Source organism: Canis lupus, chromosome 7 (assembly GCF_003254725.2).
Source record: "Canis lupus dingo isolate Sandy chromosome 7, ASM325472v2, whole genome shotgun sequence".
NCBI lineage: Eukaryota > Metazoa > Chordata > Mammalia > Carnivora > Canidae > Canis > Canis lupus.
In genome coordinates this window covers 75,124,757-75,138,986 of record NC_064249.1, presented here as the reverse complement: position 1 = coordinate 75,138,986, position 14,230 = coordinate 75,124,757, and the positions used below count along the sequence as shown (strand labels likewise).

General features: G+C 42.9%; 1 protein-coding gene across 2 annotated transcripts in view; it reads right to left on the bottom strand.

The window, feature by feature from the left end:
- TWSG1 (twisted gastrulation BMP signaling modulator 1) overlaps positions 1 to 13,764 on the bottom strand; it is a 65,040-nt gene extending 51,276 nt beyond the window's left edge. The window contains exons 1-2 of one of the 2 annotated variants that reach the window (XM_035718743.2): positions 13,534 to 13,764; positions 10,919 to 11,072 (exon numbers count right to left, since the gene is read on the bottom strand). In XM_035718743.2, the coding sequence (XP_035574636.1) occupies positions 10,919 to 11,041 (123 nt within the window). In that variant the 5' untranslated portion in view covers positions 11,042 to 11,072; positions 13,534 to 13,764. Of the gene's footprint in view, positions 1 to 10,918; positions 11,073 to 12,644; positions 12,806 to 13,533 lie in introns of those variants that run through there. The other variant, XM_025429513.3, reaches the window with a different exon arrangement.
- Positions 13,765 to 14,230: the final 466 nt, after the last annotated feature.

Below are 14,230 nucleotides of genomic sequence, written 5' to 3'. Positions count from 1 at the left end.
CTATGATATTAAGTGTGGCGATCAATGAAGTGTGGCATCCCAAGAGATAATGTTTTTAAATGATAGGACAGAAAAAAAGGTTTAAGTACACAGTAGAAATCGAAAAGAGAGAGAATCATGAGAGAAACTAAAAACAGTGCAACAATTAGGGCAGAGCAGGAGTTGACGGGGAGAGAACGGTAAGTAAGCCATGGCCTAATCTAAGCTTGTTGTTCTGTCCTGGCAGAAAGGCAGGTTAGATACATAATCTAGAATTGGTAAGTTAAAAAACAGTAGTAGAAGCTTATTATTTAACCATATGGCTAAACAAAAACAAAAACAAAAACACTAAATGAAGAACAAGCAGAAGCTATTACTTGGAAGTTTGAATGTATTTCAAACTTGGGGAACCTGGGGACTCAGTACGTTAAGTGCCTGCCTTCAGCTCAGGTCATGATCCTGAGGTCCTGGGATCAAGCCATGCATTACACTCTCTGCTCAGCAGGGAGTCTGCTTCTCCCTCTCCCTCTGCCTGCTTCCCACTCTCTCTTGCTCTCTCTCTCAAATAAAGTATATTTTTTAAAAAGTATTTTAACCGAATAACAAAATAAGAGTAGAAAAAATTATTCAAGGGATTATTTTTCTTTATGTATCCTTCCAACAATTTGACTTAAAAAAATTTTTTTTTGACTTTTTATTTATTTTTTTAAAGGTTTTATTTATTTATTAGAGAGTACAAGGGGGGGGGGCGGGGCAGAGGGAAAAGGGGAAGCTGACTCCTCACTGAGTGGGGAGCCCGACTAGGGGCTCAATCCCAGGACTCCATAATCATGACCTGAGCCCAAGGCAGATGCTTAACCAAATGAGCCACCCAGGTGCCCCACAATTTAACTTTTTAAAAAAAGGCCTTTAGAAACTACACAGTCAGAAAACAATTAACAAAACAGGAAAAAGTACATATCTATCAATAATTACTTTATATGAAAATAGACTAATGCTTCAATCAAAAGACGAATGGTGACTAAATAGACAAAAAAACAAGATCTATCTATATGCTGCTTATAAGAAATTCATGTCAGACCTAAAGACACATAAAGACTAAAGGTGTCGGGATGAAAATACATTCACCATGCAAATGAAAAAGAAAAAATAAATGGAGTAGCAATACTTGTGTCACACAAAACAGACTTTAAAACAAGGAGTGGGGGCACCTGAGTGGCTCAGTGGTTGAGCATCTACCTTTGCCTGGGTTGTAATCCTAGGGTCCTGGGATTGAGCCCACATTGGGCTCCCTGTGGGGAGCCTGCTTCTCCCCCTGCCTGTGTTTCTTACGAACAAATAAATAAAAATCTTTAAAACAAAAAACAAAAAAGCCAAGGACTATAGGGGGCACCTAGGTGACTCAGTCAGCTGAGTGCCTGACTCTTGGTTTTGGCTCAGGTCATGATCTCAGGGTTGTGAGATCAATCTTTGTGTGGATCTCTGCGCTCAGCACTGAGTCTGCTTGAGATTCTCTTCCTCTCTCTCTGCCCCTCTCCCTGCTTGTGTGCCCTCTCTCTCAAAATAATTAATTTGTTAAAAAGACTATAGCAAGGGACAAAGAAGGCACTACACAATGATAAAGGGATCAAGGAAACAAGAGAATGTATCAATTATATATATTTTTTAAATTTATTTATGATAGTCACACAGAGAGAGAGGGAGAGAGAGGCAGAGACACAGGCAGAGGGAGAAGCAGGCTCCATGCACCGGGAGCCCGACGTGGGATTCGATCCCGGGTCTCCAGGATCGCGCCCTGGGCCAAAGGCAGGCGCCAAACCGCTGCGCCACCCAGGGATCCCTGTATCAATTATAAATAGCTATGCATCCCACATAGGAGCACCTAAATGTTTGAAGCAAATATTAACAGACATAAAGGAAGAAACTGATAGCAATATAGTAATAATAGGGGACTTTAATACCCCACTCACATCAATGGATATATAATCCAGATAGAAAATCAATAAAGAGGGGCACCTGGGTGGCTCAGCCAGTTAAGCGTATGCTTTCAGCTGAGGTCATGATCTCAGTCCTGGGATAGAGCCCCATATCCAGCTCCCCAGTCAGTGGGGAGCATGCTTCTCCTTCTGCCCCTCCCCCTACTCATACTCACTCTCTCTCTTTCTCAAATAAATAAATAATTTTTTTTAATAAATAGAATCTTTAAAAAAAATCAACAAGGAAACAGTGGCTTTGAACAACACATTAGACCAGAAGGACCTAACAGACATTCCCAGAACATTCCATCCCAAAACAGCAAAAAACACATTCTTTCCAAATACACATTATCCAGAATAGATCACATGTTGGGCCATAAAACAAATATCAATAAATTTAAGAAGACTGAAGTCATATGTTTGATATGACTTTTTTTTTTCTGACCACAATGAAAACTAGAAATCAATTACAAGAAATAATTCTGGAAAATTTCTGGAGGCTAAACAACCTGCTACTAGACAACAGATGGGTCAACCATAAAATCAAAGAGGAAATTAAAAAAATACATGAAGAAAAATGGAAAGGAAAACACAACAGTCCAAAATCTTTTTGGATTGCAGCAAAGGCAGTTCAAAAAGGAAAGTTTATAGTGATACAGGTCTAATGTATCAAAAAACAAGTCTTAAATGAACAACCTAACTTTACAATTTAGTTGTATTAGCTTAAAAAAAAAAAAAAAAAAAAAAAAAAAAAAGGACCAAGCCCAAACCTAGAAAAAGGAAGGAAACAATAAACATTAGAGCAGAAATAAATAAAATGGGGATAAAAAACATAATAGAAAATATAAATGAGGGCAGCCCCGGTGGCACAGCAGTTTGGCGCCACCTGCAGCCTGGGGCGTGATCCTGGAGACACGGGATCGAGTCCCACATCGGGCTCCCTGCATGGAGCCTGCTTTTCCCTCTGCCTGTGTCTCTGTCTCTCTCTGTGTTGCACATGGATAAATAAATAAATTAAAAAAAAATATATCAATGAAACCAAGAGATTGTTCTTTGAAAAGATAAACAAAACAGATAAACATTTAGTCAGACTCATCAGGAAAAAAAGAGGGCGGGCTCAAAATCAGAAATAAAGGAGGATAAATAACTAACACCAGAGAAATATAAAGGATTATAGTATCATGAAAAATTATATGCCAACAATTTGGATAACTTGAAAAGAAATGGGTAATTTCCTAGAAACACAATCTTCCAAAACTGAATCAGGAGGAAATAGAAAATTTGAACAGACCAATTATTACTAAGGAAATTGAATCAGTTATCAAAAAACTCCCAACAAACAAAAGTTTAGTACCAGATGGCTTCACAGGGGAATTTCACCCAACATTTAAAGAAGTGTTGGGATGTCTCGGTGACTCAGTTAAGCATCTGACTCTGGCTCAGGTCAGGATCTCAGGATCTCAGGCTCCAGGCTCAGCAGGGAGTCTGTTTGAAGATTCTCTCCCTCTGGCCCTCCTCTCAGTCCCTCTTAAAATCTTTTTTAAAATATAAAAGTGTGAAAAATAAAGAAATAAAGAAGTGTTAATACCCATTCTTCTCAAACTATTCCAAAAAAAAAAAATAGAAGAAAACTTCCAGATTCATTCTATGAAGCCAGTATCACCCTGATACCCAAACCAAAAACACCACAAAAAGAGAAAACTATAAGCCAATATCTCTGATGAACATGGATGCAAAAATTCTCAACAAAATACTAGCAAACCAATTCAACAGTACGTTAAAAAAATAATTTACCACGATCAAATGGGATTTATTCCAAGGATGCATGGGTGATTCAGTATTTGCAAAGTGATCAACATGATACATCATATTAACAAGAGGAAGGATAAAAACAATATCATTACCTCAGTATATGCAGAAAAAGGCATTTGACAAAGTACATTCATGATAAAACTCCATAAAGGGGGTTTAGAGAGAACATGCTCCAACACAGAAAGCGCCACATATGAAAATCCCATTGATAACATCATATTCAATAATGAAAAGCTGAAAGTTTTTCCTCTAAGATCAGGAACAAGACAAGGATGTCCACTCTCATTACTTTTATTCACAACAGTAATGGAGGTCTTATCTGTAGCAGTCAGACAAGAAAAAGAAATAAAAGGCAACCAAATTGGTAAAGAAGAAATAAAACTCACTCTTTAAAGAAGACTTGATACTATATATATATAGAAAATCCTAAAGACTTCACCAGAAAACTAGTAGAACTGATAAATGAATCCTATAAAGTTGCAGGATTCAAAATTAATATACAGAAATCTATCGTATTTCTATACACTAATAATAAAGTAGCAAAAAGAGAAAGAAAACAATCCCATTTACAGTTGCATAAAAAGGATATCTAAGAATAAATTTAACCAAGGAGCTGAGAAACCTATACTCTTAAAACTGTAAGACATTTATGAAAGAAACTGAAGATGACACAAAGAAAGGTAAAGACATTCCATGCTCATGGACTAGAAGAACAAAAATTGTTAAAATGTCTATACTACCCAAAGCAATCTACACTTTTTTTTTAAAGATTTTATTTATTTATTCATGAGAGACACAGAGAGAAAGAGAGGTCTGCCTCTCACACAGGCAGAGGGAGAAGCAGGCTCCATGCAGGGAGCCCAATGCGGGACTCGATCCCGGGACTCCAGGATCACGCCCTGGGCTGAAGGCAGGTGCATAACCGCTGAGCCACCCAGGGATCCCTGTAATCTACACTTTTAAAGCAATCCCTATCAAAATACCAACATCATTTTTCACAGAACTAGCACAAATAATACTACAATTCTTATAAAACTACAAAAGACCCTGAATAGCCAAAGCAATCTTGAAAAAGCACAGCTGACAGGCATCACAATTCCAGACTTCAAGTTAACAAAGCTGTAGTGATTAAACCAGTATTGTACTGGCATAAAAACAGACATGTAGATCAATGAAACAGGATAGAAAGCCCCAAAAGAGACCCACACCCATATTGTCAATTAATGTACAACAAACGGGCAAGAATATGTAATAGAGAAAAGACAGTCTCTTCAATAAATGGCACTGGGAAAACTGGACAGCTACATATGAATGAAACTGGACCATTTTCTTACACCATATATAAAAATAAACTCAAAATGGATGAAAGACCTAAATATGAGACCTGAAGCCATAAAACTCCTAAAAGAAAACATAGGCAGTAATATTTTGGACATCAGCCTTAGCAATATTTTTCTAGGTTTGTCTCCTGAGGCAAGGGAAACAATAACAAACTAGTGGGACTACACCCAAATAAAAAGCCTTTGCACAGCGTAAGGAAAATATCAATAAAACAAAAGGTAACGCATTGAATGGGAAAAGATATTTGCAAATAATATATGTGATAAAGTGTTAGTATTTAAAACATAAAGAACTTATATAACTCAACACCAAAAAAAAAAAAAACAAAAAACAAAAAACAAATAACCCAATTAAAAATGGGCAAATGAGCTGAAGAGACATTTTTCCAAAGAAGATATCCAGATGGCCAACAGACACATAAGATGTTCAACATCACTAATCACCATGGAAATGCAAATCAAAACCACAAGAGGCATCACCTCATACCAGTCAGAAAGGCTACCACCAAAAAGACAAGGAATAACAAGTGTTGGGGAGGATGTGGAGAAAAAGGAACTCTCATGCACTGCTGATGTGGATTTATGTTGGTGCAATCACTGTAGGAAACAGTATGGAGGTAACTCAAAAAATTAAAAACAAAAATACCATATGATACCATAATCCAACTACCCAAAGAAAAGGGAAACATTAATTTGAAAAGATACGTGCTATGTTTATTGCAGCATTACTTACAGTAGCCAAGATATGGAAGCAACCCCATGTCCACACACAGATGAAGGGATGAAGAAGAGTAGTATACACACACACATACACACAAACAAGTCTTACTTAGCCATAAAAAAAATGAGATCTTGCCATTTGCAGCAACATGGACAGACCTAGAATATGCTATGTGAAAAGAGTTAGAGAGAGACAAATACTATATGATTTCACTTAAATGTGGAATCTAAAAAGTAAGGCAAACATTCTTAAATATAGAGAACAAACTAACGGCTGTGGGGGTGAGGAGACAGGAAAAATATAAGACAGAGATTAAGAGGTATACTTATAAACCTCCAGGTATAACATAAGTCACAGAGATGGAAATATATAGTCAATAATATTGTAACAACAAGAGTGGCTGGGTGGCTCAGCTGATTAAGCATCTGCCTTAAGCTCAGGTCATGATCCCAGGGTCCTGGGATGGAGTCCTGAGTCGGCTCCCTGCTCAGTAGGGAGTCTGCTTATCCCTCTCCCTCTGCCCTTCCCCCAGCCCGCTTGAGTGTGCGCTCTCTTTCTCTTAAATAAATAAAATCTTTTAAAAAATATTTTAACTGTAACTACACTTAATCAGTGAGCACTGAGTTCTCTATAGAATTGTCAAATCAGGGGCAGCCTGGGTGGCTCAGCAGTTTAGCGCAGCCTTCGGCCCAAGGCATGATCCTGGAGGCCTGGGATCGAGTCCCACATCAGGCTCCCTGCATGGAGCCTGCTTCTCCCTCTGCTTGTGTCTCTGCCCCTCTTTCTCCCTCTCTGTGTGTTTCTCAAGAATAAATAAATAAAATCTTAAAAAAAAAAGAATTGTCAAATCAACATGTTGTACACTTCAAACTAATGTAACATTGTATATCAATTATACTTCAACTAAAAAAAGGAGAAAAATGCCTTTCTTACTCTGATTTTTAATAAAGAGAATATTTACCACATAACAGTCGGTTTCTTTCATTAGAACTATATAGAGCTAGAAGGAAACTTTGAGATCATCTAGCCAACTAATCTATTTTACACTTCATATGTAGCATACTCTATTTTTCAAAGATGTCCATGCCATTTTATGCCACACACTCTTTTTATGCTCCTCCATCAGAGGTAGGGACTATGTTCCCTTCACTTAAATCCAGGTGGACCTATGACTTTGGTGGTAGTACTGTAACCTTTAAGGTAAGACCATAAAATACATATTCCTTCAGCTTTCTTTCATAAAGCAGGTATCTTGGGAGCCCTGAGCCAATATGTGAGATATCTCTAGTCTTAAACCAACACACTAGAGAAGTATATAGAGAGACAACTGGGAAAGTGAGAAAGCGAGTGAGTGAGAGAGAATGAGAGTGCTGAAGAATCTTCTTAATTTAGTTAGACTTATCAGTGAGGTACATATAGCTATTTAGATTTCAATTAATTAAAACTAAAATCTAAAAATCTAAAAATCTATTTTTTCAACCACAAAAGCGATTATTATTATATTTTAAGTGCTCAATAGCCTTATGTGGCTAGTTTCTACTGCACTGGACTGTTTCTACTACAGACTGTTTCTATCATCGTAGAACATTCCAGGGAATAGTGCTGCTTCAGATAACTCCAGTCCTTAGCCTTCAAGCTGCCCTAGTGTTGTGTAGTGAGTTACCCACTGAACCTTGCAGAATGCAAACTTGTGGGCAAAATCAACATTGTTTTCAGCCACTGATTGTTGGGGTGCTTTGTTTGTTACATAGCATAGTAAGAGGAGTAAGAGGAAAATAAAGCTCAGAATGTGAAATAATCTGCTGGAGTTTCCAAGACCATAAAATGAGTCAAATGGTGGAACTAATTACATTTTACTTCAATGTCCACTGTTTGTGAATAAATGAACAAGAAAATCCCCAATTCTGGAGCCTATGATAAGTTTAACTTCAAACACTCTGCCACTATGCACCAGAAGTGTTGTCTCTACCACTTCAGAAAAAGATCTGATGATTCCTGGCTCTGAAGGAACAATAGGAACCTAAGAAATGTCAGCATCACCGAATTAATGGTAAAGCTAAAGTCTTAGCTTCTTTCCAATGAATTTACTAGAGTCACCATTTAACAAATGAAGCTCAATTTTCCAGTTTTTACACTCATTTTTAAGATTTTATTTATTAGACAGAGGGAGAGAGAGAGAACGTGCACAAGTAGGCAAGTGGCAGGCACAGGGAGAAGGAGATGGAGACTCTGAGCAGAGAGCCTGACAAGGGACACCACCTGAATCAAAGGCAGATGCTCAACTGAATGAGCCCACCCAAGTGCCCCTACATGTTTTTGAATTTAAAAACAAAAGAAACAAGCCAAAAACTCTTAAGAGTATTTATCAATATTAACCAAAAGCTATCTTTAAAATATTCCTTTACCAAGCAAGTTATTTTAATAAAATCCAATTTTAATTATTCAAACTAACAGAAATTACAGATTTGGAGAGTCAAAAATAATTTAGGATTTAAGTGAAATTCCACCTGAACATTAATATAGCAACTGTTGCTATACTTTATTTCTAATAATAATGAAACTACATTGAAACAACGTGGGAAGTGACACAGCTTCCCCATCAGACCAGAGCGCAAAGCTGGGCTTCATGTATAGACTTCAAAATTTTCTGCCAGCATGAGCCTAAGCAAACATGCCATATCAAAACTTTCATGTATAAAATTAGACCATATTTAAAATTACTGTTAATTCTTTCTTTTTTTTTTTTTTAAAGTAATCTCTACACCAACGTGGAGCTCAAATACACAACCTTGTGATCAAGAGTCTCATGCTCTTCCAACACAGCTAGCCAGGCACCCCTAAAATTGCTAATAGCTGTGTTTCAGAGTTCTTATCTTTAAGATGTATATATTAGAATTATGATAAAACAATATCAGCAATTTGCCTGAAATTAAGACGTATCTGGGTTGAGCAGCGCAGAGGAACAGAGATGAAATATGGGTGGTCCGGAATTAATGATTGCTGGAAATGCCCTTCACTATACTCCTCTCTTCTACTTATTCTTAAAGATGTCCACGGTGGAAAAAAAAATAAAAACAAACCAACCAACAAACTTCCCTATTTTAATGTTTTGGTTTGAAATGTAGAGTTAGGGTAAAGAGAGCATGAGATGGTGGCAAACTACTAGATAAAGGTCAGGCTTCCTAGGATCTCAACTATTAAATGAGAAGGACCAAAATGTCCAAAATAAATACAAAATGCCTCAACTCTATAAAAATCATTATCACTTCTAATACATACACACAATTGCTCTATGTCAGGATTATAGCCAAGAGGTAGCTGACTCATACCTTACACTGAATTCTAATGTGTGTAGTTACCAAATTTCTTAGCCAACAGCTAAAAACTAATAAATACAGACACACAAAAGGCACAAGACTGTTGATGGTCTAACACAATGAGAAAAGAAAACAGCTCTGTAAGACGTGAAGTTCACCACTAATTAACACAACTTTATGGCGTAATAACCAGTATGTTAGGTAGAAACGCCACAGGCTTTGGAGTCAGAGACCTCGTTCTAAAGTCAATCACTAGCTATATGAACCTGACCAAACTACTTACCCTCCCTTTTTCTTCAGAAAAGTGAGAATGGTAACTAGGCTTATCCTGATGACTGAAAGAGAGATAATTGTCAAGTATTTTGGAAGCAGATTCTCCACAATCTCAGCCAATTTGCCTGCAACCTTGTGAGAGACCCCGAGCCAGAAGCACCCAGCTCAACTGCTCCTAGACTCTCAACCCTCACACACCACAGGACATAAATGTTTACTGCATTAAGTAGCTACATTTGGGATAGCCTGTTGCACAGAATACACAACTGTTACATTATATAAGGGAATTATATGACTATTATCTGATTAGCTAAAAAAATTTTTTTTAAGATTTTATTTATTTATTCATGAGAGACAGAGAGAGAGAAAGGCAGAGACACAGGCAGAGGGAGAAGCAGGCTCCATGCAGGGAGCCCAATGTGGGACTCGATCCTGGATCTCCAGGATCACTCCCTGGGCTAAAGTCGGCGCTAAACCAACCGCTGAGCCACCCAGGCTGCCCTAAAATTTGTTATTATTAGTTTCAGAGGTAGAATTCAGTGATTCATCAGTCTTATATAACTCCCAGTGCTCATGATATCACATGCCCTACTTAATGCCCATCACACAGTTACCCCGTACCTCCCACCCCATAGCCTCAAGCAACCCTCACTTTGTTTCCTAAGATTAAGAGTCTCTTATGGTTTATCTCCCTCTCTAGTTTCATCTTGTTTTATTTTTATCCTCCCTTCTCCTCTGATCCTGTTTTGTTTCTTAAATTCCACATATGAGTGAGATCATATGATAATTGTCTTTCTCAGACTGACTTATTTCACTCAGCATAATATCCTCTAGTTCCATCCACATCGGTAAAGGTGTCCCTTCGCATCACTGCATTTGTATGTATACATTTATACACTCTATTTCTATTCTTTGGGGTAAATACTTAGTAGTGCAATTGCTGGATCACAGGAAAGCTCTATTTTCAACTTTTTGAGGAACCTCCATACTGTTTTCCACAGTAACTGCATCAATTTGCATTCCCACCAACAGTGTAAGAGTGTTTCCCCTCTCCCCGCATCCTTAGGATAGCTGTCCTTTCCTGACTTGTTAATTTCAGCCATTCTCACCGTGTGAGGTGGTATCTCATTGTATACCTAAATATTTTCTAAATATAGTAATTGAGTTTCTTTGGTTTACAAACTAGATAATAAAAGGAAACCTTTTACTTTATCTCAATGGAGTGCTCATCACTTTGCAGTGGCATATTTATGAAGACGGATATTATTTTCTGCACCAAACTTCTTAAATCTGACATTGCACATCTGCAAGAAAACTATGGAGATAAAAACCCAGACCAGCGTGTTGCAGTTCAGTACCTCAGGAGCAGACCTACCTAATACTCAGGCATATATATATATATATATATCCATACATACATACACACACACACACACTTTATATAGGCACTCGATATCTGCTCTACATTTTTATATTAATAAAAAGTACGCTTAGTCCTACCTGGATGAGGCATTTGCTCACATCACTGGCACAGAGTGCTTTGTTACAAGTCAGCGACACAGGGACCCATGTCAGGAACACCAGGACAGCTAGAGCAAGCATAATAACAGCGTGTGACTTCATGTTTCTTCAAAGACGATCAACTTCCCGGAAGCTAAATAAACAAACAAAAGGAAAAACTAAAAAAACTTTAATTCAAAGGCAAGGGCTAGGTTAAGAACAAACAGAAATGAAAAGCAAAACAAATAAACCAGGGATCCCTGGGCGGCGCAGCGGTTTGGCGCCTGCCTTTGGCCCAGGGCGTGATCCTGGAGACCCGGGATCGAGTCCCATGCCGGGCTTCCGGTGCATGGAGCCTGCTTCTCCCTCTGCCTGTGTCTCTGCCTCTCTCTCTCTATGTCTATCATAAATAATAAATAAATATTTTTTTAAAAAAGGGAATAGTAAATTATTAATTGTATTACAAACTCTTGGGTAATTTATTGAAATGTGAAGATATTCTTCTAATTCTATACCTTAGGTACCATGGATTCCTCAAGGTTTGTTTTTAAAGCTCTTATTTATTTATTCATGAGAGACACTGAAAGAGAGAGGGGCAGAGACACAGGCAGAGGGAGAAGCAGGCTCCATGCAGGGAGCCCGACGCGGGACTCGATCCCGGGACCCGGGGTCACGCCCTGGGCCAAAGGCTGACGCTCAACTGCTGACCCACCCAGGCCTCCGTCAATGTTTGTTATTAAGAAGATAGTATATTAATCAGATAGTACACTTTGAAAAAAAGATCAGCACAAATCCTGATAGTTGGTTAAACAACCTACATGGTTATTAAGCTTTTTAAAAAGATGTAACGTCTTTTAAACGTGGTTTAGAAATACATAACAAACCCTCTCCAAAATAGAATCAAGTAAAATAAATGACTACCAGTGTTAGATACATAAAAAGTGAGTTCATGGGGCTTTTATGATCACTGTAAACTTTTATTCTAAGTATCCTAAAGCACAATAAAGCAAACGCAATACGAAGGCGAAAAGGATACAGGGCTTTGCACCCGGTATGACTCAATTTTGAAAGAGAAAGCCCTGGTGACTGCTACGAGGCCCATAAAGTATTAGTAAAGACCGTTAGGAACCCAGTTTTCTAATTTATTATTCAACTGCACCTAGCAAGTCGGATGATTTCTGGTGCATATTCGTGGAGGCCAAAGAAGGTATTTGAAAAGTGACTTTTTTTTTTTTTTCCAGAACTAGTTTTCATCCTACACTCACTAAAAATGGGATATTTTTTTCGTCTCTTACGGTTGTCTTCACTCTACTCCCCAAACCTTGCTGGGAAACGTATTCAGGTAAATAATGGCATTTAGAGAGCAACCGGCAGAAGTACGGAAAGGGCCTCCCCTTCCCCGGGGCTGAGACGCGACACCGCCCCGGAACCGCCCCGGCTCGGCGTCCCGCGTGCGGTCCCGGGCGGCTCTGACAGCAGCCTTTGTGCGGCGGGACCCAGCCCAGGCCCGCGGGGAGGCGGAGGCCCCGCGGCCCTGCCGCCGCCCCCCGCGCTGCGCCCGCGCCCCCCGCCCCGCCCCCGCGGCGGCCCCAGCTTTGTCCCGCGCGTAGGCGGGGCCCAGGCCGCGCGGGGGCCGCTCCGCCCCTCCCACCTCGGGAGCCCGCCGCCCCCGGCCCCGGCCCCGGCCCCTCCCGGCCTCCGCCGCTGCCCGCCCGCGCCCGCTCACCGTGCGCCGCGGCGCCGCGAGGCCGCCTGGCCCTCGTTCCCCCGCAGGTCGGCCGAGCCCGGGGCGCGCCGCGGGGCCGTGCGACGGAGGGAGGAGGCCGCGCCTCCGCGCCGTCCCCGGGCGCAGCGCCCCAACCCCCGGCACTTAAAGAGACAGGCCGCCGCCGCCCTCCCCTCCGCCGCGGCCCTCCGCCCGTCTTCAGCTCCCCGCACCCGCCAGCTCCCGCCAGCTCCCGCCAGCTCCCGCCAGGAGGCGTCTCTCACTCCCGGGGCGCTCCTGTCAGCGCACGCCCCGGCCCCGCCCGCCAGGCCCAGCGCCCCGCCTGCCCTCCGGCCCCGCCCATCAGGACCCCCGCTTTCCCTCCAGCCCAGCCCCGCCCACCAGGCCCACCGCCCCGCCTCCACTCCGGCCCCGCCCACCGCCCCGCCCACCAGGCTCCCCCGCTTTCACTCCAGCCCAGCCCCGCCCACCAGGCCCACCGCCCCGCCTCCTCTCCGGCCCCGCCCACCGCCCCGCCCACCAGGCCCAGCGCCCCGCCTCCCCTCCGGCCCCGCCCACCAGGCTCCCCCGCTTTCACTCCAGCCCAGCCCCGCCCACCAGGCCCAGCGCCCCGCCTCCCCTCCGGCCCCGCCCACCGCCCCCGCCCACCAGGCCCACCGCCCCGCCTCCCCTCCGGCCCCGGCCCCGCCCTCCAGGCCCACCGCCCCGTCTTCACTGCGGCCCCGGCCCCGCCCGCGCGATGGCCCCGCCCCCGGCTTCGGCCCCGCCCCGCCCTCCGGTCACGCCCCGCCGAGGCCGCTCTCCGGCCCCGGGCACCACGCGCGCTGTGCCGCCGCTCTTTTCCCGCCGGGTCTCGGCTTTTCTTGGCCTGCGTGGGGCTGCGGCCGACCTTGTCCGAGGCCTGTTCTCTGCACTTAGCATGTGCTCCTCCCGGAGCCGAGAGTGGGACGTGCCCGAGCGCAGAGACTCCCCACGGCAGCCCCGGAGGCAGCCGGATCTGTCCCGTCCTGGATTTGTTACAAGTGCGGCAGGTCTCTGGGTTCAGAGCCTTCGTGCCGCAGTCGCTCAACTGGCTGCGCCCCTCGTGCGAGCCCGGCTGGAGGAGCGGGGCGCCGGGGTGGTGCTGGTCCCGGAGGAGGCCCGGGCTCGGGACGAGCGGGGGCCCTGCAGCGCCTGCACCGCTGGCTCCGGGCACCGCGCCGTCTCAGGAGGACCCCCCCCCCCCCCCCCCCGCCCGGGCATGTGTGACGCAGCACGCTTTTCGGCCTGTGCTTCACAAAAATAGGTAACACCGTTAAGGGCATTTGAGAAATGCGCTCAGTTCTTTCCCGCGCCCCTGGGAATTTGCATTTTTAAAAGATTTCAGCGTGCTTAAGGTGCAGCCCATCTTGCGAGATGATCCACGAAGTATTTTCCCCTTGGAAATGGTGATCTAGTGATAAAGTTTAAACTAGTGATCTTAAATGCCTCACATTCCCCTTTGTTGCTGGGCAGAAAACAGAAAAGAATGGAAAGAGGTGATTAGCTGAGGGCGGATTACATTGTCCATTTTTTTACAATAAGTAAACATGCATGTTAAAAATCAT